Source organism: Haliotis cracherodii, unplaced genomic scaffold (genome assembly GCF_022045235.1).
Source record: "Haliotis cracherodii isolate W230 unplaced genomic scaffold, xgHalCrac1.p SCAF_30, whole genome shotgun sequence".
Lineage (NCBI taxonomy): Eukaryota > Metazoa > Mollusca > Gastropoda > Lepetellida > Haliotidae > Haliotis > Haliotis cracherodii.
Window position 1 is genome coordinate 566,753 of NW_027266287.1, and position 27,970 is coordinate 594,722.

At 42.6% G+C, this 27,970-nt stretch overlaps 1 protein-coding gene across 1 annotated transcript; it reads right to left on the reverse strand.

Annotated features, from left to right (window-relative positions):
- On the reverse strand, positions 1-27,135 carry LOC139477011 (phospholipase A and acyltransferase 3-like). Its single transcript, XM_071259571.1, has 5 exons — positions 27,032-27,135; positions 10,723-10,854; positions 8,853-9,036; positions 7,533-7,662; positions 1-1,601 (listed from the first exon to the last, which is right to left on the reverse strand). Exons 2-5 carry the CDS (start codon positions 10,832-10,834, stop codon positions 1,482-1,484), a joined length of 546 nt encoding a protein of 181 aa, XP_071115672.1. The 5' UTR covers positions 10,835-10,854; positions 27,032-27,135; the 3' UTR covers positions 1-1,481.
- Positions 27,136-27,970: the final 835 nt, after the last annotated feature.

Genomic DNA, 27,970 nt, shown 5'->3' on the forward strand with positions numbered 1-27,970 from the left:
TAATCATCTCCAATGTTATTAAGAACACATAAGAGTGAGTGAGTGAGTATTATTTTACGCCGCTTTTAGCAATATTCCAGCAATACCACGGCGGGGGACACCAGAAATGGGCTTCACCAGAAATGGGCATCACACATTGTACCCAGGTCGGGAATCGAACCCGGGTCTTCAGCGTGAAAAGCGAACGCTTTAACCACTTGGCTACCCGACCGCCCCAGAACACATAAGAATGCAACAAGTATGGACGCATCTCTCAATGAATAACCGCTACAAAAATATATCTGAGGAGGTTGATAAATACTTCTAAACAATCACCATCTGTATATACATTGCAGTAGTGGGCGAATAAGTCGGGTGTTACGCCGCGCATTCACAACAGAGAACCAGACTCGATTTACAGACCGCCATCATATAGCTGGTAGAGTGCGGCGTTAAACAACAAACAAACAAACAAACACAACAGAAAAACAAAAAGATGACATTCAAAACCATTCACCTTGAATGTTTTTAAATGTCACTTAAAAAGTCTAAAATTTGAGTTTCTCTGTCTTAACAATCAAGGACATAAGGCTTACGTATTGGAATTTTAACTTGGATAATCACACACAACCTACTCGTGAATGGAAAAGCATAGGTGAGCAATAATAGACTGCCTTGACAAAATGTCAACATGTTTTTTGGCTGTTTGACGCAATAGGCATAAATATTCTAACTATATTACGGTCGTCTGTAAAATAGCCGTGGTTAACTGAACAAGTTATCGGCAGAACCATCAACGTCATATTCTCTCAGGGAACGATGTACGTTGACACCACCTCGAGTCCCCGTGACTGACCACCCAGTCGCTGTGTAAGTTGGCTCTCACAACAATGAGGTATCATGTACATCTGAATCGTGACAAAACATGGAACATATATCTGTGTGTGGACGAGTACTAATTATTTCAAGTGCTCATGGGTGTAATTATCCCAAGGATACTTGGACACAAAACCTTGCAAACTGCCGCCAAACGCACACGGGTTGTTTTGGACTGTTCGTAATAATAATAACATGGAACACATTACAAGATTAAGAAATTCTTCCATGGTACAATGTTTTGATAAAAAAAACACTTTTCGAACAGAATACTTTCATACACACAGTGACGTCGCTATACAAGTGCAATAATCTTGGACGCGACGTTAAACCCCATTTCACCTCACCTCATACACACAGTGACTTTCATCCACTTAAACTGTGGGCACTCACAGCCAATATTTCATTTTGAACTACCTTATATATCCGCCAGTTTCAATAAAACTGTGTAAGCATCCACCTCAAACGGAATATTTCCATTACAATTTGCAATGGTTCATTGGTCAGCCGTGTTAAACACACATTTATTACGAATGCAACGAAGTTTTTCATTCATCAGCAGTGACAGTTCAATCAATTCAATGCAAGTAATCTAACGTAGCCATCGGATGCTCCGGTTAAAGTATTCAGTACTCTGACTTTCTCTCCTTCGTCTTGTCCTTTGAGCCGCTCCCCAGCCAGGCGACCGCCCCCATCACCACCGCAATAGCCCCACCCACTGCCAGGCCTGTCGCATAACTTTCCACCTGGAAGGGAATGCAGGGAGATGGGATTCCATATGTGTACTTCATGTATAAGAACAGGGTTAATAAATAATCATTGATTTTCATTGATGTTAGACTTAGTATTCAGTATCTGCTGACCAACATCTCGATTCGAGAGGAAACGAAGAATAATAAGATACTGCTTTCTGATTCTGTAGCTCCAATAACGAAACGGGGGCAAAACTTGATGTATCGGAAAGTAACTCTAGCCCATAGCAGACATAACACCATCGTTTTAATAATCTACCTGTCATTTGAATTGTTCTCAGTCCTTTAAACGTTTAGGTGAAAACACAAAATAAAGATAAAATTTCTCTGACCTGAAAATTGCGACATAATTAACAACTGGTATTAGAACTGCAATTAAGCTGATACTATTTTTCCTTTGTAAACGTCCGGTTGGCCGATCTCAGCAATATTCCAGCTATGTGATAGTGGCCTGTTAATAATCTGAGTTTAGTCAGATAAACCAGTAATTGATACATGAGCAATGTCCTACGCTGTTAAGTTTGTTAACACGCCCTCACCGCGCTTGACCACCCGTTCCAGTAAGCTGCGTAGGTTGCTGGGGACCTATACTGATCTGCAATCCTCACTGGGGTACAGATACCAAAACCAAATATTTATCATCCCTTTTCCATTCGGATGCTTTTCGAAACATCACTTTGTCTAAAAAGGCACAGCAAAAGCATCATTGTTACATTGGTAATTAGTTTCTGATGCTTCGGTGCTTTCTCGAGGATATTTGAAATGTCAGTCAAATTTCCTGAGATGTCCGAGAAACGTGTGAACAGTGCATGCATAGAACTATATATCGTTTTTTTTCCCGTACGACTGAGTATAACACTTAACACACGTACACTATTAGACCGGCAGCCCAGAGCACTTTGGTCAAACGAACAAGGTACCAATATCCGAACACAGGAACATTTACTGTGTAACCCAACATATTCATATATGGATGTCTGCCGGGGAGCCCCTGGTGCGTGTGGCCCCTGGCCCCCCAAAAGAAGGGGCCATTCAAGGGCTGGATCAAACATTGGAGGTACCACATGAAAGTAAGTGTAAATGAACTGGTACATCTCACAGAGTACAGAATGGGCCACGCCAGACAAATCTTCCTCTGCAAAAGCCCTGCCAGACACCCCCAAAGAAGGTCCCCAAATTTGGGCTGGGTTAAACATTGGAGGTACCACATGAAATCAACATAAAATGAACTATTTCACTCTACTAAGAATAAAAAACCCATTGCCAGACAAATCGTCTTCTGCATAAAGACCGCTAGACACACCCTCACCCCACCCCACCCCACACAGTTGACCCTCTGTAATCCCAGTGTGCATTATGAAACATTGGACATCAGCTCTAAGAGTCAACAGATGGTCAAATTTATGTTTTGTTCTTAAAGATGGAAGGATTTTATTGAGATTAAAATCACGTATTTATAAAATCAGGTCTTTGAATACTAGTATTGATATCATAGATTAGGCCTATCGTTGAAATGTAATGAAAATGGCATGAATCTGAATCTTGTGAATATATATCTGATCAGCTATGAAGTCCTCAAAGCTACAGCCTGATAGCTTGGCTATGGATTCCTACAAGCCAGATAGGCATATGATGCTATGTGCCATGATTTTTATATACTGAACAACAAAAGTTCCTGTGACATTGAATAAGATTTAATGCAAAGTTATGTTTTTACCAAATCTGAAACAATTTCGGCTTGCAACAGATAAAAGACTCCTGTAAGTGTTCAAATGGTTTTAATTTGTCATACTGACTTCGGAAAATGCGTGATTTCATTAAAAAAAACATGAACATGCCAAAATGCCAATTTACAAATCAATACCGAGTGTGTCCGCCTCTGGCTGCGATGCAAGCAACACATCTTCGTCTCATGGAATGGACCAGGCGTCGCACAAAGTTCTGTGGGATATCTGTCCATATCTGCTGGAGCATGTTTCGAAGTTCCAGGAGTGTCTGTGGAACACGTGGTTGACGTCGAAGGCCCCGATCCATCTCATCCCACAGGTCCTTGATTGCTGATAGATCAGGGGAGCGAGCCGGCCAGGGGATGACATTCACGTTGTTTTTGTTGAAGAGATCCTGAACAAGTCGAGCAATATGAGGCCGGGCGTTGTCATGTTGAAAGGTAATGCCTGGGCCATGACGACTCCAAAACGGTAGAACAACAGGTCCGATGATCTCGTCGCGGTAGCGCTGTCCATTGAGATTTACCTCTACCACTATCAAACGGGTCCTCTGTCTTGCTGTAATCTGACCCGATACCAAAACGCTGCCGCCCCAGAACCGATCTTCTTCCATGACACAATGAAGACAATCCCTGCACATCTGAGGCGGAGACGTACGGTTTGTGAAGATAATCGTCAAAGGCCAGGGATGCTTCTTGCAGTAACTGTTGCTGGATAGAATCGATTTTGTAGGTGTGCTCTTCGAATCCAGTTGTCTTGTCGATTATTGGTTACGCGTGGCCTGCCACTCCGAGGATGGTCTCTGACTGCATTCGTCTGTTGCCAACGATGCCATAAACACCAAATGGTGTTTCTGTGGACGTTAAATTGTCTTGCAACATCACGTTGACTCAATCCTTCTTCAAGCACACCAATGGCTCGCAGACGCTCGTTTTCGGACAAGCGTGGCATTTCATAATGTTGAATAATTGCATAATTTTATTGTTTTTCTGAATGGTTGTTGTCAGCACGATGCTAAACAATGCATATGGAATCCCGTTAACGCACACGAAATGCATGGGGCTTGCATAAACATTTGCATGGAATGCATGCTTTTCTGTAGCATTTGCGTTTTTGTGACTTGATTCCATACATGTACTACAATAATGAAAACCAAACTTTACTTGTTTGAAAAATACACTATACACTTTTGTTGTTGAGTGTTGCTGAATGGATAATGATAGCCCCTAATGCCACTTGGAAATGTTTTAGGATGATAATCTGGAAATTCGGGGTGATAATTGTGTTTAATAACCTATGATCTCCATTTATTTAGCAAGTTTTATCATCTAAAAATCTGAATTCAGGCCAAATATATCTCCATATTTATCAATTTTACATTCAGCTTTTTAGACGATAAAACTTGCTAAATAAACGGAGATCATAGGTTTTTAAACACAATTATCACCGAAAGATTTCCAAATGGTATCAGGGACTGTCATTTACAATTCTTATAGCAGGCTTTGAGGACTACCTAAGCATGTTTGGGTTTGTAGGAATCCATAGCCAAGCTATCAGGCTATAGCAGGCTTTGAGGACTTCATAGCTGATCAGATATATATTCACAAGAATCAGATTCATGCCTTTTTTTATTACATTTCAACGATAGGCCTAATCTATGATATCAATACTAGTATTCAAAGACCTGATTTTATAAATACGTGATTTTAATCTCAATAAAATCCTTCCATCTTTAAGAACAAAACATAAATTTGACCATCTGTTGACTCTTAGAGCTGATGTCCAATGTTTCATTATGCACACTGGGATTACAGAGGGTCAACTGTGTGGGGTGGGGTGGGGTGAGGGTGTGTCTAGCGGTCTTTATGCAGAAGAGGATTTGTCTGGCAATGGGTATTTTGTAATAAGTAGAGTGAAATAGTTCATTTTATGTTGGTTCCATGTGATACCTCCAATGTTTAAGCCTTATACAGAGGAAGATTTGTCTGGTGTGGCCCATTCTGTACTCTGTGATATGAACCTGTTCATTCAAACGTACCTTAATGTGGTACAATCGATACATATTCCACACCAATTTTACCCGTGTATACCTGAAGGGTCAACTTTTTGTGGGTGTCTGGCGGGCCTTATGCAGAAGATGATTTGTCTGGCAATGGGTATTGTGCAATAAGTAGAGTGCAATTGTTCATTTTATGTTGGTTTGATGTGGTACCTCCAATGTTTAACCCAGACCTGATTTTATAAATACGTGATTTTAATCTCAATAAAATCCTTCCATCTTTAAGAACAAAACATAAATTTGACCATCTGTTGACTCTTAGAGCTGATGTCCAATGTTTCATTATGCACACTGGGACAACTGTGTTGGGTGGGGTGAGGGTGTGTCTAGCGGTCTTTATGCAGAAGAGGATTTGTCTGGCAATGGGTTTTTTATTCTTAGTAGAGTGAAATAGTTCATTTTATGTTGATTTCATGTGGTACCTCCAATGTTTAACCCAGCCCAAATTTTGGGACCCTCTCTGGGGGGTCTGGCGGACCTTATGCAGAGGAAAATTTGTCAGGTATGGGCCGTGTTGTACTCAGTAACATGTACCTGTTCCTCTAAACTTACTTTCATCTGGTACTTTGAATGTATACTCTAGTCAAATTTTACCAGAGTGTTCACTGAGTGCATTAAGGGTCAACATTTGGGGGTGTCTGGCGGGCCTTTTGCAGCAGACGATTTGTCTGGCAATGGGTTTTTTATTCTTAGTAGAGTGAAATAGTTCATTTTATGTTGATTTCATGTGGTACCTCCAATGTTTAACCCAGCCCAAATTTGGGGACCCTCTTTGGGGGTGTCTGGCAGGCCTTTTGCAGAGGAAGATTTATCTGGCGTGGCCCATTCTGTACTCTGTGAGATGTACCAGTTCATTTACACTTACTTTCATGTGGTACCTCCAATGTTTGATCCAGCCCTTGAATGGCCCCTTCTTTTGGGGGGCCAGGGGCCACACGCAGCAGGGGCTCCCCGGCATACATCCATATATGAATATGTTGGGTTACACAGTAAATGTTCCTGTGTTTGGATATTGGTACCTTGTTCGTTTGACCAAAGTGCTCTGGGCTGCCGCTCTATATTTACAACATGCCCTCTCTATAGGGATAACATTAGAACAGAGTGTCCCAGGATTTCAGTAAGAGATGACTAAAGAGGTTTCGGTGCTCCGTCACATCCCTCCAGTCACACCCCTCCAGTCACATCCCTCCAGTCACATCCCTCCAGTCACATCCCTCCAATCACACCCATTTAGTCACATCCCTCCAGTCACATCCCTCCAGTCACACCCTCCAGTCACACCCCTCCCGTCACATCCCTCCAGTCACACCCCTCCAGTCACATCCCTCCAGTCACATCCCTCCAGTCACATCCCTCCAGTCACACCCCTCCAGTCACATCCCTCCAGTCACATCCCTCCAGCCACATCCCTCCAGTCACATCCCTCCAGCCACATCCCTCCAGTCACATCCCTCCAGTCACACCCCTCCCGTCACACACCTCCAGTCACATCCCTCCAGTCACACCCCTCCAGTCACACCCCTCCCGTCACACCCCTCCAGTCACACCCCTCCCGTCACACCCCTCCCGTCACACCCCTCCAGTCACACCCCTCCCGTCACACCCCTCCCGTCACACCCCTCCCGTCACACCCCTCCAGTCACATCCCTCCAGCCACACCCCTTTAGTCACACCCCTCCAGCCACACCCCTCCAGCCACACCCCTCCAGTCACATGCCTCCAGCCACATCCCTCCAGTCACATCCCTCCAGTCACACCCCTCCCGTCACATCCCTCCAGTCACATCCCTCCCGTCACATCCCTCCAGTCACATCCCTCCAGTCACACCCCTCCCGTCACATCCCTCCAGTCACACCCCTCCCGTCACATCCCTCCAGCCACATCCCTCCAGTCACACCACTCAAGTCACATCCCTCCAGTCACATCCCTCCAGTCACACCCCTCCCGTCACATCCCTCCAGTCACACCCCTCCCGTCACATCCCTCCAGTCACATGCCTCCAGCCACATCCTCCAGTCACATCCCTCTAGTCACATGGTTAGCATCCATCATTGTCCATGACTCTACATTTGTAAAATTAAATTCAATATGAACATTTAATATGAAATATGAACAATAATATGAAGACTATTGACCAACCTGGTCACTTCGCTCCACGTTGTATCTGCACCAGGACACAAAATGTTCACAGTTGCTGAAGATGAGGTTGTAACCGACACGGCCGACCTTGGACAAGGCCCTCTCTACAATCTGTGACGGACGTAATGGTCTGGAAACATAGTCATGAATCATAACATGTTAAACCTATATTATATTTTCAAGATTCCTTTCAAAACCTAATGGTCTCTTACAAACGCCTTGTGCGATGAACAAGGAGGAATATATGCTGTTGTTTTTATGGCAAATCAAAGGGTCAGTAATTTTACTTAAATCCTACATTGATTTATTTCAAAACCCAATGTTCTCTTACGAACGCCTTGTGCAATGAACAAGAAGGAATATATGCTGTTGTTTTTATGGCAAATCAAAGGGTCAGTAATATTACTAAAATCTTACACTGATTTATTTCAAAACCCAATGTTCTCTTACAAACGCCTTGTGCAATGAACAAGGAGGAATATATGCTGTTGCTTTTATGACAAAACAAACGGTCAGTAATTTTATTTAAATCTTACACTGATTTATTTCAAAGCCCAATGGTCTCTTACAAACGCCTTGTGCAATGAACAAGAAGGAATATATGCTGTTGCTTTTATGACAAATCAAAGGGTCAGTAATATTATTTATATCTCACACTGATTTATTTCAAAGCCCAATGGTCTCTTACAAACGCCTTGTGCAATGAACAAGAAGGAATATATGCTGTTGCTTTTATGACAAAACAAAGGGTCAATAATTTGCTTCAAGCCTTATGCTGACAATATTTCCTCAGTACTATCTCTCCTAAATAGTATGTGTTTTCGATGTTTGTTAAGTTGTGGAAGGGTGCACCCGTAAACCAGTCGTCACAAAAGTTCAGACAAAGACGCAACAATGACTATTTAGATATTTATTTATTTAAGGGGTGAACGACTGTGCATGATGATCAACTATCAGCCAGGTCGCACATTGTGACCAACCGATCCTCATTAGTCGCCTCTTACAACCATGGTACACGGGGGGTTTTCGACCCTGGAATTCTAATAGGTATCTGAATGGTTATATCACCAGGTTGCTTGATCATTGATTTCATTACTGCATTGCGTTCCGAACCCTAGATTCTGCGCTATTTTGTCTCTGTTTAAGGTGTCCAGTGGTCCAGTAGAACATCAAGCTCTTCTTAAAGCAGGATCCAATGGTTTCGAATCCAATTGTTTTGTCTCGAATATCAAATTCTTGTCATTACATGGTATTGCTCTTTTGGCACATAAATGTTTCAGGTGTGTTTGATTCCCTGAACTATGTTAACTAAATACTTACTTCCACTTGGAGTCCTTGGAGTTGTTCTTGTAGACCATGTCGTCGCCAACAACGTCCCAGAAGTTGTCTCGGCGGACGATCGCCTTATCGAATGTCACTCCACTTATAGTGAATATGTGCTTCCTGTCAAAGTCGCCAAGGCCGTCGTCGTCCTCGCCGGAAAGATGGATCACCTCGTTGTTACCTATGTAATATGAATAACGCTGCTAAAGTTTTTCAAAAAACTTGTTCTATGACTTTTAAAGCAATTTGATTAAAGCAATGATCTGTTTGTACATAACTGCTTCATATGGTAGCAATGTTCCAGCTTCATAAACATTGCAGTTTGTAGACAATGTTGAAACATTTTTCCATGTGTTGACCTTTCTGGTTTTTTAAAAGAAATGGTTTTTTTCAATTTCACACAATAACAAAATCAATGTCGTATCACGGTTCTTCACATCTTCATAAATTCAAGCACTCAGGGTATTGTCAGTTTCTTGAGAGGAACTGAACGTTCAGGCTCATCCCTTGTGCCAGGCAGAAGAACGTAAGGCCATGGAGTCAATGTCAGTGTGTGCACGTGTGCCTTCATTCAAGGTGAGCTAAAAATATACCCCGCTCCGACGCCAAGTTACTATTGTCTCTGAACTTTCACCTGCATTTTCTCTTCAACATAAATGGGCGCAGTTGACCTCGTCGTTTTTAGCGACCAGTGTTAAATATATCGTCATCCTGTTACCATGGGTTCCAATCATCCTGGTCCTAATTATATTTTTACACCAGAAATTTGAATATTGAAATGACCATTTTCGGGTTTTTTGGTCGATAAAGCGTTCGCTTAGTAAACGAAGGCCCCTGTTTTACGACCCCCAGCATATTGTTTGCAACACGTCGTTGAATAACAGAAGAATGCGTTGGCCCCGATATGAAAGCCCTGAGCAAACCATGTCCTCATGTATGCCATTAACAGCTCCTTCTTGTTCTAACAGGTGATCAAAATGGCAAACTGCTTCTACAGAACATGGATAGTTACAATATGAAATTAAGTCATGAGCAAAAACTGAGTTCGCTTACCTCATTCATTCAAGTTCGTGCAATATATTTTTTATTGGTGTTCTGTAATCACAGAATGCACTGGCATAGTTCAGGTGGCAGATTAGCGACAGATTTTCTCTTAAACACTGCTTCATTAGGACAACTAGGTCAGTCACATCACGGCAGGAGAAGTGCTTTAGCCACTGGTACACATTAATATAGAAGTCTGCTGGGAGGGTAGCCACTAGTACACATTAATATAGAAGTCTGCTGGGAGGGTAGCCACTGGTACACATTAATGTAGAAGTATGCCTGGAGGGTAGCCACTGGTACACATTAATATAGAAGTCTGCTGGGAGGGTAGCCACTGGTACACATTAATGTAGAAGTATGCCTGGAGGGTAGCCACTGGTACACATTAATATAGAAGTCTGCTGGGAGGGTAGCCACTGGTACACATTAATGTAAAAGTCTGCTGGGAGGGTACCTACTGGTACACATTAATATAGAAGTCTGCTGGGAGAGTAGCCACTAGTACACATTAATATAGAAGTCTGCTTGGAGAGTAGCCACTGGTACACATTAATGTAGAAGTCTGCTGGGAGGGTAGCTACTGGTACACATTAATATAGAAGTCTGCTGGGAGGGTAGCCACTGGTACACATTAATATAGAAGTCTGCCTGGAGGGTAGCCACTGGTACACATTAATATAGAAGTCTGCTGGGAACAGCGCATTCGGGGATGGGTGTCGGACTCCTCTCAGCTGCTCGTGGTGTCCCAGATGACCAGACAACCCTTGCTCCCTGTAGCATCAGACAATACAGATACTGATGAGGAGTGACGATGACCTACCGATGAACAACGCCCAGTGGGAGTACATTCCTCGCTTTAACTCCACCAAGTCTCCCACCTCCAGGTCAGTGTACACGGACTCGTTATGGCGGCGAACTTCCTTGGACGTCATCCCGGCTGTAGGTCACTCAACTGTCACGATTATAAAACAAAACACATCGCCATAAGCATCCATATGGAAATAAACATATATTATAATCTTTTCATTATTTACTTATTGATCTATTGTTTATATGTACTGTAGTGTAATGTATATGAGTGAGTGAGTTAAGAATTAACGTCACATCGGCAATATTTCAGCCATATAGTGACGGTAATGTATATGAAGAGTGTTTCATTTTACACTGTATTGATTCCTATACGTAAATAAAGCGACATGCATTTAGCAGAGTCGATTGTTCGATTTCGTCTATATCATGAGCAGGTTTTATTCCGTCTATATCACTATCAAATAATGACGATACCAGGTGTTCGCGAAAGGGTGAGCGTATCCTGCTACACCGGTGACACCCGTCACAAACACATGCAAAGGCAAGTATACTGTCAACCTTGGCAATTGCATCCGACATCCTTTTCGTCTCTGATGTGTCAAATGTATCCACCATAAAACGTTTACTGAGGACTTGAATGTCATATGACGCTCTTTGAAATCATATGCTACAGAAACAGATCATCAAGAAGATAGATATGTAGCTATATCTATGGTCATCAAGTTGAGTGAACAATGCCCCACAGATCAAGTGCGTGAGTGAGATGGGTTTTATGCCGCTTTCAACAACATTCCAGCAATATCACGGCCGTGGACACCAGAAGTGGGTTTAACCATTGTTCCCATTTGGGGAATCGAACCCGGGCCTTCAAACCCAGGGGTCAGGGAATGGCGTTTTTCCTTTTCTTTGTCCTGTTGGAAAGTGATGTACATTTAAAGTCAAATGTTGAAAGTGCTGATGCAAGGTTTTTAGCAGATATCTGATGTGTTATAGTGAGACTGACAAATCAGAGAGCAGAGCTACTGACACTTTAAGCGCCCGTATACCGTCAGTAAAAATCCAAGTAGTTCATACTGATCTGATATGAGACCGTAAACCGTCAGTAGCAGTCATTTTGGATTTTCCAAAACCCACCTCACATTTTTCACATGAAAAATCGAGTACAGAAATTCGTTATTCGACACTGTTTTGTGTCTTAATATCATTTATTTTGATGCGCAAGGACATTAATATATGTTTAGATCACGTTCGTGACTTTATTGATAAATTATCAACACGGTTTGGCCTCTAAGGGTTGAAGAGTAGTCTCCCTTTGACCCCTAACCTTTACGGTGTCATCCTATATATTTGATGTGTCACTTACTCCAAATGTTTTGATCAAACAATTAATGTAGTGATGCTTGTATATAATGGATGAATTATGTTATTTAACGACTTGTCGCTGGGAACAAGTGCAAACTTTTCATGTGGGACAGTAAGACACGCACGCACGCATGCTCTCACACGCATGCTCTCACACACAGTCTCACACACATGCTCTCACACATGCTCTCACACACATACTCTAACACACATACTCTCACAAATACTCTCTCATACATACTCTCACACACGTTCAAACATACGCTCAAACATACGCTCAAACATACGCTCAAACATACTCTCACACATACTCTCACACACATATGCTCACACTTTCTCTCACACATATACACACGAACATACGTTCAAACATACTCACACACATGCTCTCACACACATACTCACACATACTCTTACACATACTCACACACATACTCACACACAAATACTCTCACACAAGAACATACGCTCAAACATACACATGCTGTCACACATACTCTCACACACATACTCACACATATACTCACACACATACTCTCACACACGTACACACGAACATACGCTCACACATACTCATATACATGCACTCATACATATTCTCACACTAAAACTCTCACACAGTCTCACACACATACTCACACACATACTCACACACATGCTCTCACACATACTCTATCACACATACTCTATCACACATACTCTATCACACATACTCACACAAATACACACACATATCCTTACACACATACTCACACATATACTCTCACACACATACACGCATGCTCTCACACACATACTCAAATGAATAGGAATTTAATACATTGGAAACTAACCAGTTCCCTGGTAAATTGTGTGTTAGACATTACTTAGAAGTTGACGGATGACAAAGTAGAGATAATTTATGAATAACAACTTCTGTAGTTATCTTTCTGGTAGCTTCTGATATATAATTATACACGAACAACGGCATGTTCACACTTTACTTACTTCCACTTTACGACAAACTGTGAAATTCGTTGTTTTCGTCAGGAAGTTTAGTTTGTCCACTTATGAATTGTAGAGTTGAATATTCACGGCTATTAATTATATTCATTTGATAGCTTCGATTGTAATAATGTACTAATTAATCGGCAGAGCTACAGATCAGCTGAGAATTCGGGTAAAATAGCCTCAAAATATATTCAAAAAACAATTACTTTCATTTAACGTGCGTCAAAAAAAAGTTTTCTGAAGTTCTGTAAACGACTAGCAATTAACACCAAATAAAGCCATATTTACCTGTGTGTGGTAATAATTACCGTATTCGACGTAATAAGCGCCCAGGGTGCTCTCAAAATTAGAAATAGGGGGCTCTTATTAGATTATTATTTAAATGAAAAAAGAGTTAAAAGATAAATTTCGTGGTTTATGCTGACAGCCTAAAATGTTTATGTACGACAGATATATTTTTCCAGAATTAAATTGCCCATAATTAAGTATGCATATAACACATGAGTGCGTATTATACGCGAATATTTGTCTTGTGTACATTGATCAATCGGAAAGGGGTGCTAATTAGGATTGTTCACTGGCCAATATATTAGCAAACATCGCCGTGGGCGCTTATTAGAGCGGGGCGCTTATTACGTCGAATACGGTATGTATTATTTTTTTTATATTGGCGTCTCAAACTTTGCAAAGATGCATTAACTCCATTCCATTCAGCAGTATAATGGCTACTATGTATTGCATGCTGATAATAATGCAAAAACCGAGTTTTGTTATCAAATCGAAAGTACACTCTGTCAATAAAATGGCGTCATATTTTCAAGATGGGAGTCAAAATATTCGCTGCTCGATATACACGTCATTGCTGCAAAAAGGATGTCAGGCTGGGCATCCATCATGACATAACAGAATCCACAAACGAATACGCTGATTAACCTACCATATTACTAACATACTCACACACATACTCTCACACATACTCTCACACACACACTCTCACACACATACTCTCACACACACACTCTCACACACACACACTCACACACACACTCACACACTCTCACACACACACACACACACACACACACACACACTCACACACACTCACACACACTCACACACACACTCACACACACTCACACACTCTCTCACACACACACACACACACACACACACACTCACACACCCACACTCACACACCCACACTCACAAACACACACTCACACACACACTCACACACACACTCACACACCCACACTCACACTCACACACATACTCTCACACACGTACACACGAACATAAGCTCAAACATACTCATATACATGCTCTCATACATATTCTCACACTAAAACTCTCACACACTGTCTCACACAGATAATCACACATGTGCTCTCACACATACTCTATCACACATACTCTAACACACATACTCACACAAATACACACACACTCACACACATATCCTTACACACATACTCACACACATACTCTCACACATACTCTCACACACACTCTCACACACACTCTCACACATACTCACACATATGCTCTCACACACATACACGCATGCTCTCACACATACTCACACATATGCTCTCACACACATACACGCATGCTCTCACACACATACTCAAATGAATAGGAATTTAATACATTGGAAACTAACCAGTTCCCTGGTAAATTGTGTGTTAGACATTACTTAGAAGTTGACGGATGACAAAGTAGAGATAATTTATGAATAACAACTTCTGTAGTTATCTTTCTGGTAGCTTCTGATATATAATTATACACGAACAACGGCATGTTCACACTTTACTTACTTCCACTTTACGACAAACTGTGAAATTCGTTGTTTTCGTCAGGAAGTTTAGTTTGTCCACTTATGAATTGTAGAGTTGAATATTCACGGCTATTAATTATATTCATTTGATAGCTTCGATTGTAATAATGTACTAATTAATCGGCAGAGCTACAGATCAGCTGAGAATTCGGGTAAAATAGCCTCAAAATATATTCAAAAAACAATTACTTTCATTTAACGTGCGTCAAAAAAAAGTTTTCTGAAGTTCTGTAAACGACTAGCAATTAACACCAAATAAAGCCATATTTACCTGTGTGTAGTAATAATTACCGTATTCGACGTAATAAGCGCCCAGGGCGCTCTCAAAATTAGAAATAGGGGGCTCTTATTAGATTATTTAAATGAAAAAAGAGTTAAAAGATAAATGTCGTGGTTTATGCTGACAGCCTAAAATGTTTATGTACGACAGATATATTTTTCCAGAATTAAATTGCCCATAATTAAGTATGCATATAACACATGAGTGCGTATTATACGCGAATATTTGTCTTGTGTACATTGATCAATCGGAAAGGGGTGCTAATTAGGATTGTTCACTGGCCAATATATTAGCAAACATCGCCGTGGGCGCTTATTAGAGCGGGGCGCTTATTACGTCGAATACGGTATGTATTATTTTTTTTATATTGGCGTCTCAAACTTTGCAAAGATGCATTAACTCCATTCCATTCAGCAGTATAATGGCTACTATGTATTGCATGCTGATAATAATGCAAAAACCGAGTTTTGTTATCAAATCGAAAGTACACTCTGTCAATAAAATGGCGTCATATTTTCAAGATGGGAGTCAAAATATTCGCTGCTCGATATACACGTCATTGCTGCAACAAGGATGTCAGGCTGGGCATCCATCATGACATAACAGAATCCACAAACGAATACGCTGATTAACCTACCATATTACTAACATACTCACACACATACTCTCACACATACTCTCACACACACACTCTCACACACACACTCTCACACACACACTCTCACACACACACTCACACACACACACACACACACACACTCACACACACACACACACACACACTCTCTCTCTCTCTCTCACACACACACACACACACTCACACACACTCACACACACACACTCACACACACACACACTCACACACACACACTCACACACACACTCACACACACACACTCACACACACACACACTCACACACACACACTCACACACACTCACACACTCACACACACACTCACACACACACACTCACACACACACTCTCACACACACACTCTCACACACACACTCTCACACACACACTCTCACACACTCACACACACACACACTCACACACACACACTCACACACACACTCACAAACACACACTCACACACACACTCACACACTCACACACACACTCACACACATACTCTCACACACGTACACACGAACATACGCTCAAACATACTCATATACATGCTCTCATACATATTCTCACACTAAAACTCTCACACACTGTCTCACACAGATAATCACACATGTGCTCTCACACATACTCTATCACACATACTCTAACACACATACTCACACAAATACACACACACTCACACACATATCCTTACACACATGCTCACACACATACTCTCACACATACTCTCACACACACTCTCACACACACTCTCACACATACTCACACATATGCTCTCACACACATACACGCATGCTCTCACACATACTCACACATATGCTCTCACACACATACACGCATGCTCTCACACACATACTCAAATGAATAGGAATTTAATACATTGGAAACTAACCAGTTCCCTGGTAAATTGTGTGTTAGACATTACTTAGAAGTTGACGGATGACAAAGTAGAGATAATTTATGAATAACAACTTCTGTAGTTATCTTTCTGGTAGCTTCTGATATATAATTATACACGAACAACGGCATGTTCACACTTTACTTACTTCCACTTTACGACAAACTGTGAAATTCGTTGTTTTCGTCAGGAAGTTTAGTTTGTCCACTTATGAATTGTAGAGTTGAATATTCACGGCTATTAATTATATTCATTTGATAGCTTCGATTGTAATAATGTACTAATTAATCGGCAGAGCTACAGATCAGCTGAGAATTCGGGTAAAATAGCCTCAAAATATATTCAAAAAACAATTACTTTCATTTAACGTGCGTCAAAAAAAAGTTTTCTGAAGTTCTGTAAACGACTAGCAATTAACACCAAATAAAGCCATATTTACCTGTGTGTAGTAATAATTACCGTATTCGACGTAATAAGCGCCCAGGGCGCTCTCAAAATTAGAAATAGGGGGCTCTTATTAGATTATTTAAATGAAAAAAGAGTTAAAAGATAAATGTCGTGGTTTGTGCTGACAGCCTAAAATGTTTATGTACGACAGATATATTTTTCCAGAATTAAATTGCCCATAATTAAGTATGCATATAACACATGAGTGCGTATTATACGCGAATATTTGTCTTGTGTACATTGATCAATCGGAAAGGGGTGCTAATTAGGATTGTTCACTGGCCAATATATTAGCAAACATCGCCGTGGGCGCTTATTAGAGCGGGGCGCTTATTACGTCGAATACGGTATGTATTATTTTTTTTATATTGGCGTCTCAAACTTTGCAAAGATGCATTAACTCCATTCCATTCAGCAGTATAATGGCTACTATGTATTGCATGCTGATAATAATGCAAAAACCGAGTTTTGTTATCAAATCGAAAGTACACTCTGTCAATAAAATGGCGTCATATTTTCAAGATGGGAGTCAAAATATTCGCTGCTCGATATACACGTCATTGCTGCAACAAGGATGTCAGGCTGGGCATCCATCATGACATAACAGAATCCACAAACGAATACGCTGATTAACCTACCATATTACTAACATACTCACACACATACTCTCACATACATACTCTAACATACATACTCTAACATACATACTCTAACACACATACGCTCACACACATATGCTCACACACATACGCTCACACATACTCTCACACATACTCTCACACATACTCACACACATACTCTCACACATACTCTCACACATACTCTCACACATACTCTCACACATACTCACACACATACTCACACACATACTCTCACATACTCACACACACATACGCTCACACACATACGCTCACACACATACGCTCACACACATACTCACACACATACTCTCACACATACTCTCACACACATACTCTCACACATACTCTCACATACTCACACACACATACTCACACACACATACTCAAACAAACACACACATACTCTATCACACATACTCTAACACACACTCTCACACATACACACATACTCACACACATACTCACACACATACTCTAACACACATACTCTCACACATACTCTCACAAACATACTCTCACACATACTCGCACACATACTCTCACAAACATACTCACACACACATACTCACACACACACTCTCACACACATACACTCTCACACATACACTCACACACACACACTCTCACACATACACACATACACTCACACAAATACTCACAAACACACTCTCACACACACATACACTCTCACACATACTCACACACATACACACACACACTCACACACACACTCTCACACATACACACATACTCACACACATACTCACACACATACTCTCACACATACTCGCACAAACATACTCACACACACATACACTCTCACACATACACTCACACACTCACACACACATACTCACACACACACATACACTCTCACACATACACTCTCACACATACACTCTCACACACACTCACACACACACTCACACACACACACTCACACACACACTCACACACAAACTCTCACACATACACTCTCACACACACTCACACACACACTCTCACACACACACTCTCACACACACTCACACACTCATACTCACACACACACTCTCACACACACACTCTCACACACACACTCTCACACACACACTCTCACACACACACTCTCACACATACACTCTCACACATACACTCTCACACATACACTCTCACACATACACTCTCACACATACACTCTCACACACATACTCACACACATACTCACACACATACTCACACACACTCTCACATACTCACACACACATACGCTCACACACATACGCTCACACACATACTCACACACATACTCACACACATACTCTCACACATACTCTCACACACATACACTCACACACACACACTCTCACACATACACACATACACTCACACAAATACTCACACACACACTCTCACACACACACACATACACTCTCACACATACTCACACACATACACTCATACACACTCACACACACACACACACATACACACATACTCACACACATACTCACACACATACTGACACACATACTCTCACACATACTCGCACACATACTCTCACAAACATACTCACACACAAATACACTCTCACACATACACTCACACATACTCACACACACATACACACACACATACTCACACACACATACTCACACACACACATACACTCTCACACATACACTCTCACACACACTCTCACACACACACACTCTCACACACACACACACACACACTCACACTCACACACACACTCACACACACACTCACACACACACTCACACACATACTCTCACACATACTCTCACACATACTCTCACACATACACTCACACACACTTTCACACACATACTCTCACACACACTCACAGACACATACTCACACACTCATACTCACACACACACACTCTCACACATACACTCACACATACACTCTCATACACACACTCTCACACACACACTCTCACACATACACTCACACACACTCTCACACACACTCTCACACACATACTCACACACATACACTCTCACACACACTCTCACACACAATCACACACATACTCACACACATACTCTAACACACATACTCTCACATACTCACACACACATACGCTCACACACATACGCTCACACACATAGTCACACACATACTCTCACACATACTCTCACACACATACACTCACACACACACACTCTCACACATACACACATACACTCACACAAATACTCACACACACACTCACACACACACACATACACTCTCACACATACTCACACTAATCTATGCAAAAATGATGGAAATGCGGGATTCTGTGAGCGAACATAATGCCAGTCTGGACAGAAGAATTGAAGAATTACACAGCAAATTCGACACTGAACTCATGAATATGAAGCGGACCATCGAAGAGAAGAACAGCGATCTAATAACAGCGTCAAGGGAGATAGAAAGGTCTAAAAACGTAGAGCTCAAGCTACGTGGAGACGTACGGATACTAGTCTCTCAACTACGTGAGAAAGATTCACGGATACACCACCTTGAAAGTGATCTGAAAGACAATATTAGTAACCTAACGCGAAAAACCAATGCTATAGACGGCAAAATAGACACAGTAAACACTCGCAACAAGCTTATGTACTCTGAGGCAGTTAGAAGCCCCCCGCTGCTCAGAACTGTGAGCTCCAGCGCACAACCAGGACATGAGGCTGACAGTGTTCTGACCAGAACAGCAGAGACCAACCAAACAAAAACTCCAAGTGTTGTTGACATTTCTATTAACCACGAGAGGAATACTATTGGAGACAACACCGAGAACGACGAGGGCGGCGACAGTGACACTATATGTACAAGTCCTACTCAACATGACAGAGTCACCGATGACCATATCAGGGATGTTGGATATGATGACGTTAGCCATAAACAACACGAAGACAATGCTCAGAGATCTGTGAGATTCGACAGTGAATGGTCCAGAGCTTTTAGAGGTGTTTCACCAAAATTTAAAACAAAAAGGTTTGTGCTATCGTATGTTAGAGCGGATAAACCACTAAAGACAGTGCAAGATGCCATATGTGAATATGCTAAACAACGTGGCGTCCATGTGAGTTACGTTCGTTTGCTGAGGCACTGGGAAGGCTACAATCCCACCTACACACTGAGAGTGAACATTGACAGTAGGACAGCAGAACAAGTTACTAAGAATGAAGATTTCTGGCCGCCAAATGTAAGATGTCGGGAATGGATACCACAGTCACACAGAAACAGCAATGGTGCACGCTAACTCATCTAACATGATAGCATTGAACACTTGCCTAATACTTATTATCATGCTAAGTATAGGAACATGGAATGTAAGAGGTGTACTGTATTGTCGCCAGTACTTAGAGAAACTAGCGAGTGACTGTGATGCCCTTGCAGTGTGTGAACACTGGTTGAACGATAGAACGCAGAGCTGGTTTGACTGTCTAAATGATAAGTTTGACGTCGCGTCTAAGGTTAAGGCTAACCAGCGAGGATGTAGAGGGGAAGGCGGTGTGGCAATTTTAGTTAAGAAAAATATGTACAGGTACACTGATATATGTGAATGTGAGTATGATAGTGTTGTAGCTGTGAGACTCTCCCGTCCCCAGTGTGCTGATATGTATGTAGTGTGTGCTCTGCTCCCCTCCACTAATCACAACACAGCAGTGTATGAGGAGAGTGTCAAGGAAGTGTTCGACGTGGTTGATGAGCTATCAGAAAGCAGTTATGTTGTTCTTTGTGGAGATTTTAATACAGATCTTGTAAATTACCCAGCATCCCCTCGCTCCACTGTACTGCAGTCATACTTGGATACAAGAAACATGATACCATCATACAACTGTGGTGTCACTCTAGGTCATCTCAAGACATGGTGCAACAAGGCTGGAACACAGTCATCTCTGATTGATTATATTTTCTTGCCAGATGCTCTTCAATCATCTGTGCTGACGACCTCTGTCAATAACAACATCGATTTCGAGATATCGGATCATTCACCAGTAGTGGTATCATTCCTTAGCGATGCGTTCTTAACAGAGCAAAAGCTATGGACTCCCCCAACTTACAAATGGCAGAAGGCGAATGGCCTTGAACTGAAGATGTACTCATCTGAAGTTAACAAAATACTTGGGGACACCCTTCCAGACGTGACACATGCTGACAGCGATATGGTGGAATATTACTTTGATGCTATAGTGAGCTCTCTCCACACGTCAACAGCAATGTACATCCCAACAGGATCATACAGACCATACCTTCGGCCCTATTGGAGAGGATCTAGTCTAGACTACTACCACTACCAGATGCGTCATGCTAGACGACAATGGATATCTCAAGGTAAACCTAGAGGAGATGCACATGGCTCTTATAAACAGTATAAAGCAGCTAAATGCAACTTCCGTCGACAGAAAAGAAAAGCCGAACGGCAATGGGACAGACACAAGTATACAGAGCTGAACTCTGCCTGTGAAGTGGACATTGGTGAATTTTATAGAACTGTCAGGAGACAGAGGAAGACTAATGTAACGTGTACATCTCTACAGTATAAAGACAAGACGGCCAGCACACCCGAAGACATCTGCAATATGTGGACTGATTACTACGGAGATCTGCTGTCTCCTCTCGATAGGCCTGAGTTTGAAACGGACTTTTATGAGGAAACAAAATCAAAGGTTTGTGATATAGCAAACAGTAACATATCTGAGAACGATCCAATCCTGGCGACAAGTATTGCATCTAATGAAGTGAAATCAACCATTAAGAGGCTGAAAAAGAATAAGTCTCCTGGACCAGACTGTATTACTGTAGAACACCTCTGTAATGCTGACAATCTTCTGTTTAAACATCTGGCACACCTCTACAATATGATGATCAGTACTTGTTACACGCCTGTCATGATGAGAACTGGAACTATTATTCCCATCTACAAAGGGAATAATAAAGATAAATGCAACCCAGCTAATTATCGCGGTATCACTCTAACATCCGTGATTGGGAAGGTATTTGAGAGGCTGTTGCTAGACAGACTGGAGTCCTACATCAAATCTATTAATCCTGATTTCCCACATCGTCTCCAATGCGGCTTCCGGAAAGAGCATGGCGCCAGTGTTGCTACATTTGTGTTAAAAGAGGCTATTTCCTATTATCAAGATAGACACTCAAATATATATGTTGCCTTTCTGGATAACGAAAAGGCCTTCGACAGGATATGGCATGAGGGGCTGCTACTGAAACTATACAATCTTGGTGTGAAAGGCCGTGCATGGCACATTATCCGTCAATCTTACCAAGAAGCAAGTGATTGTGTTAAATACAATGGGAGCACAGGTGATTTGTTCAATGTTCAACAAGGAGTAGGACAAGGTCGCGTGCTCTCAGCATGGATGTTTCTAGTCTATATCAATGACCTGATATCCCAGCTTGATAATCTACAATGTGGACTAATTGTTGGTAAGGAGCACATCCCAACGGTAGTACTGGCTGATGACACTACTGTTGTGAGTACGAGTGTACATGGACTGAATATGTCTCTTGATACTATCCACCAGTATGCTCGGCGCTGGAGACTGACATATAACGCAAATAAGAGCTGTGTCTTGTCTTTTTGCAATAACAGAAGACATTGTAATAGACCTGTGTTCAGAATTGGAGATGTGACAATGAAGATCCAAAGCAGTACGATTTATGCCGGCTCTCTGATACACACGGAAAAAGCAAGTGAACGAACTGCTAGGGCTTGTGCTAAGGCGCGACAGACAATCAACTCCTTAAGAAATGTTGGTCTTAGAGCTGGAGGATTGAGCCCAGTATCTTCATCGAATATCTGGCAACGAGTGATCTTCCCCACTGCCTTCTATGCATGTGAGCTCTGGCCTAATATCAACAACCGTGAGATCAGTGAGATGGAAACCCTACAGCGCTACTTTGCACGACGAGTCCAAAACCTTCACAGGAGATCCTCTACAGCTGCTACAACCCAGGTTCTAGGATTGTGGTCAATGCTGGGCAAGGTGGAGAAAATGAAGCTTCTCTTTCTGGGAAGACTCTGTAGAGCAGCAGGCACAACCATTGTGAAGCCGATTTTCTATCTCAGACTATCCCAATATGTCACCACGATCTCACACAGTGCCAGATCCATAACACATGATCTACTGAATGTGGCTCAAAAGTATGGATTCTCAGGCGTCTTAGATAAACTAATCAACTCTGGGGAATTTCCATCTAAGAGTGTATGGAAGAGCATGGTACAACGAGCTATTAGTGAGTCTGAAAATATGAATTGGAGAAATACTTTGCAACAACGTCCAGACATGCATAGGTTTAGTGCTATCCACACCCGCCTTGCCCCACATCGTCTCTGGTCTCTGTGTATATGGTATGATATTACTCCCCCCCCTGTATATGCTCTTGTAAAGCTCGGCATATTACCTGTAACGTCTGGACTATGTCTTATCTGTAACAGTGAATGTGATGACATTGTTAAGCACCAATTGCTTTACTGTGATGGCCTAATGAAACAGAGAAATGTGCTTAGTGAGTCTCTATTTGACAATGTTAGCCTTGAAACATATCTCAGACTTGAGGACACGTCTAGTGATGCCGTCAAGATTCTGACATACCTCGGTGCTATTACAGATGTGGTCCAGGACATGACACTTGACAGCTGGGCAACATTCATGAGTATCGTGGCTAAACATGTCAGCTCATGGAACTTAACATCCATATTGTATTTGTGAAGCTATGTCACACATCATGTAAATAGAGTTTCACGCATCACTTCATTACTGCTTACCCAGCTCAACCTGTTGTATTCACATGTATTTTGTCATTGCCGTTGTCAAATAATGTAATGTAATTGTATGTACTACTCTCCAAATCATTGGGGGAAATAAAGAGTATTCATTCATTCATTCATTCATTCATACACTCACACACACTCACACACACACTCTCACACATACACACACACTCACACACATACTCTCACACATACTCGCACACACTCACACACACATACTCACACACACATACACTCTCACACATACACTCACACACTCACACACACATACTCACACACACTCTCACACACACACATACACTCTCACACATACACTCTCACACATACACACTCACACACACACTCACACACACTCACACACACACTCACACACACACTCACACACACTCTCACACACACTCTCACACACACACACACTCACACACACTCACACACACACTCACACACACACACTCACACACACACACTCACACACACACACTCACACACACACTCTCACACACACACTCTCACACACACACTCTCATACTCTCACACACACACTCTCACACACACACTCTCACACATACACTCACAAACATACTCACACACACATACTCACACACATACTCACACACACATACTCGCACACATACTCTCACACATACTCTCACACATACTCTCACACATACTCTCACACATACACTCTCACACACACACTCTCACACACACACTCTCACACACACACTCACACACACATACTCACACACTCATACTCACACACACACACTCTCACACACACACTCTCACACATACACTCTCACACATACACTCACACACATACTCTCACACACATACACTCACACACATACTCACACACATTCTCTCACACACATTCTCTCACACACATTCTCTCTCAAACTTTGCAAAGATGCATTAATTCCATTCCATTCCATTCAGCATTATAAGGGCTATGTATTGCATGCTGATGATAATGCAAAAACCGAGTTTTGTTATCAAATCGAAAGTACACTCTGTCAATAAAATGGCGTCATATTTTCAAGATGGGAGTCAAAATATTCGCTGTTCGATATACACGTCATTGCTGCAACAAGGATGTCAGGCTGGACATCCATCATGACATCACAGAACAACAGAATCCACAAACGAATACGCTGATTCACCTACCTCTTTGTAAAAATGTGATGTAGTACACTCGCAGTCTTCACAACAACACAAAGGTATTGTATGTACAAATGGGTGGTGGTTCGCAGTGGAAGACTAAACTAAACTAAACTTACCTTACCTTGCAATCAACTAAACGTGAAATCCCCTTGTAATCAACTAAACGTGAACTTCCCTTGTAATCAACTGAACGTGAAATCCCCTTGTAATGTAATGAACAATGAAAATGTGATAAGATCAAATGAAATGGATTTGAAACTAAAAGTTAAGTTGCCGTATGGTAACAATGTAAATGGGTAACTCTCTCAACTATTTCTATTCTATTTCTGTAATATTCTAATTTGCTAACTTAGAGAGAGATATCCATTTACTCCTTACCCATATGAATGCCAGAAGCCAACTGAAATAAACTGTGTCTAGAGCATGCGCATTTTGCGCTCATCCAGCAAGAAGCACGTGCTGCATACCAACTTTAACGCTTTCCGCGAAGCTGTTGTGTACCCATGAGTCAACCACTGTGTCCAGGAACATGACTCTTGTTCCCGGACCCTTGTTCCCGGACAATTGTTCCCGGATGCTTCAGAACAGGTGGGGTGGGGTTGGGATGCGGGTGGGGTGGGGATGCTGGAGGGTGGGGTGGGATGGGGATGCGGGTGAGGTGGGGATGCTGGAGGGTGGGGTGGGATGGGGATGCGGGTGGGGTGGGGATGCTGGAGGGTGGGATGTGATGGGGATGCGGGTGATATGGGGATGCTGGAGGATTGGATGGGGATGCGGGTGAGGTGGGGATGCTGGAGGGTTGAATTTGATGGGGATGCGGGTGAGGTGGGGATGCAGGAGGGTGGGATGTGATGGGGATGCGGGTGAGGTGGGGATGCTGAAGGTCTGGGTGTGATGGGGATGCGGGTGAGGTGGGGATGCTGGAGGGTGGGGTAGGGTGGGGATTCGGGTGAGGTGGGGATGCTGGAGAGTTGGGTGGGATAGGGGTGCGGGTTTGGGTGAAGGCGATTCGCACTCTGTGCCCCCCTATGTCAGTCCACCTATCATGTTTTCGTTCACTTCGGGGGCGGTGGGGTAGTCTAGTGATTAAAGCGTTCGCTCGTCACGCCGAAGACCCGGGTTCGATTACTGACATTGGTACAATGTGTGAAGCCTAATTCTGATGTCCCCCGCCGTGATATCGCTGGAATATTGCTAAAAGCGGCGTCAAACCATACTCACTCACACGTTCGCGTCGTGAAGTGTGTAGATGATGGGTAAATATGTTCACTTACCCGCCTCTTCCAGAGATCCAGGGTCCGCTTCCTCAGGTCGCTGTACACGTACAGCGAGGCCTACGTATGCGGTGATGTCATGTCGTCACCGGGATTTCCAGTTGTATTTCCGAGGAATCGTTACTGCGAGGGCTATTTATAGACACGACAGTTTATTGTTTGTCAGTGTGCAAGGATATAAAAACAACATCAGCTGGTTGGGTGTGCTGTCATATGTGACCTGGATTAAACATACACGATCAATGGTAGTATGTGTCGTGTTTACAAGCGATTCAATTACACTGATGTTTCACACTGTTGCGGGTGCGTGTGGATTTACCTCTTATGAGAAGTCATGAAGTCATATGGGGGTGAGTGGGTGAGTGAGCGGGGGTTAGTGAGTGGGGTGAGTGAGTGGGTGGGGTGAGTTAGTTCGGGTGAGTGAGTGGGTGGGGTGAGTTAGTGGAGGTGAGTGAGTGTGTGAGTGGGTGGGGTGAGTGGGGGTGGGTGAGTGGGGGTGGGTGAGTGGGGTGAGTTAGTTCGGGTAAGTGAGTGGGTGGGGTGAGTTAGTGCGGGTGAGTGAGTGTGTGAGTGGGTGGGGTAAGTGACTTGGGGTGAATGAGCGGGGGTGAATGGGGTGAGTGAGTGGGGGTGAGTGAGTGGGTGGGGTGAGTTAGTGCGGGTGAGTGAGTGTGTGAGTGAGTGGGGTGAGTGAGTGGGGGTGAGTGGGGTGAGTGAGTGGGTGGGGTGAGTTAGTTCGGGTGAGTGGGTGGGGTGAGTGAGTGAGTGAGTGAGTGAGTGAGTGAGTGGGGGTGAGGGGGGTGAGTGAGTGGGTGGGGTGAGTTAGTGCGGGTGAGTGAGTGGGTGGGGTGAGGGTGAGTGGGGTGAGTGAGCGGGGGTTAGTTGGGGTGAGTGAGTTAGTGAGTGAGGGTGGGGTTGTTGTGGGGGACATTATAGCTT

Bases quoted from the DNA above. Each gene is read 5' to 3' on its own strand.
- LOC139477011 (XM_071259571.1), bottom strand. From the start codon at position 10,834: ATGACGTCCAAGGAAGTTCGCCGCCATAACGAGTCCGTGTACACTGAC. The intron at 7,663-8,852 runs GTAAGTATTTAG...CTATGTTTCCAG, and splicing joins TCCAAGGACTCCAAGTGGAA to ACCATTACGTCCGTCACAGA. The intron at 1,602-7,532 runs GTTGGTCAATAG...ATTCCCTTCCAG, and splicing joins ACGTGGAGCGAAGTGACCAG to GTGGAAAGTTATGCGACAGG.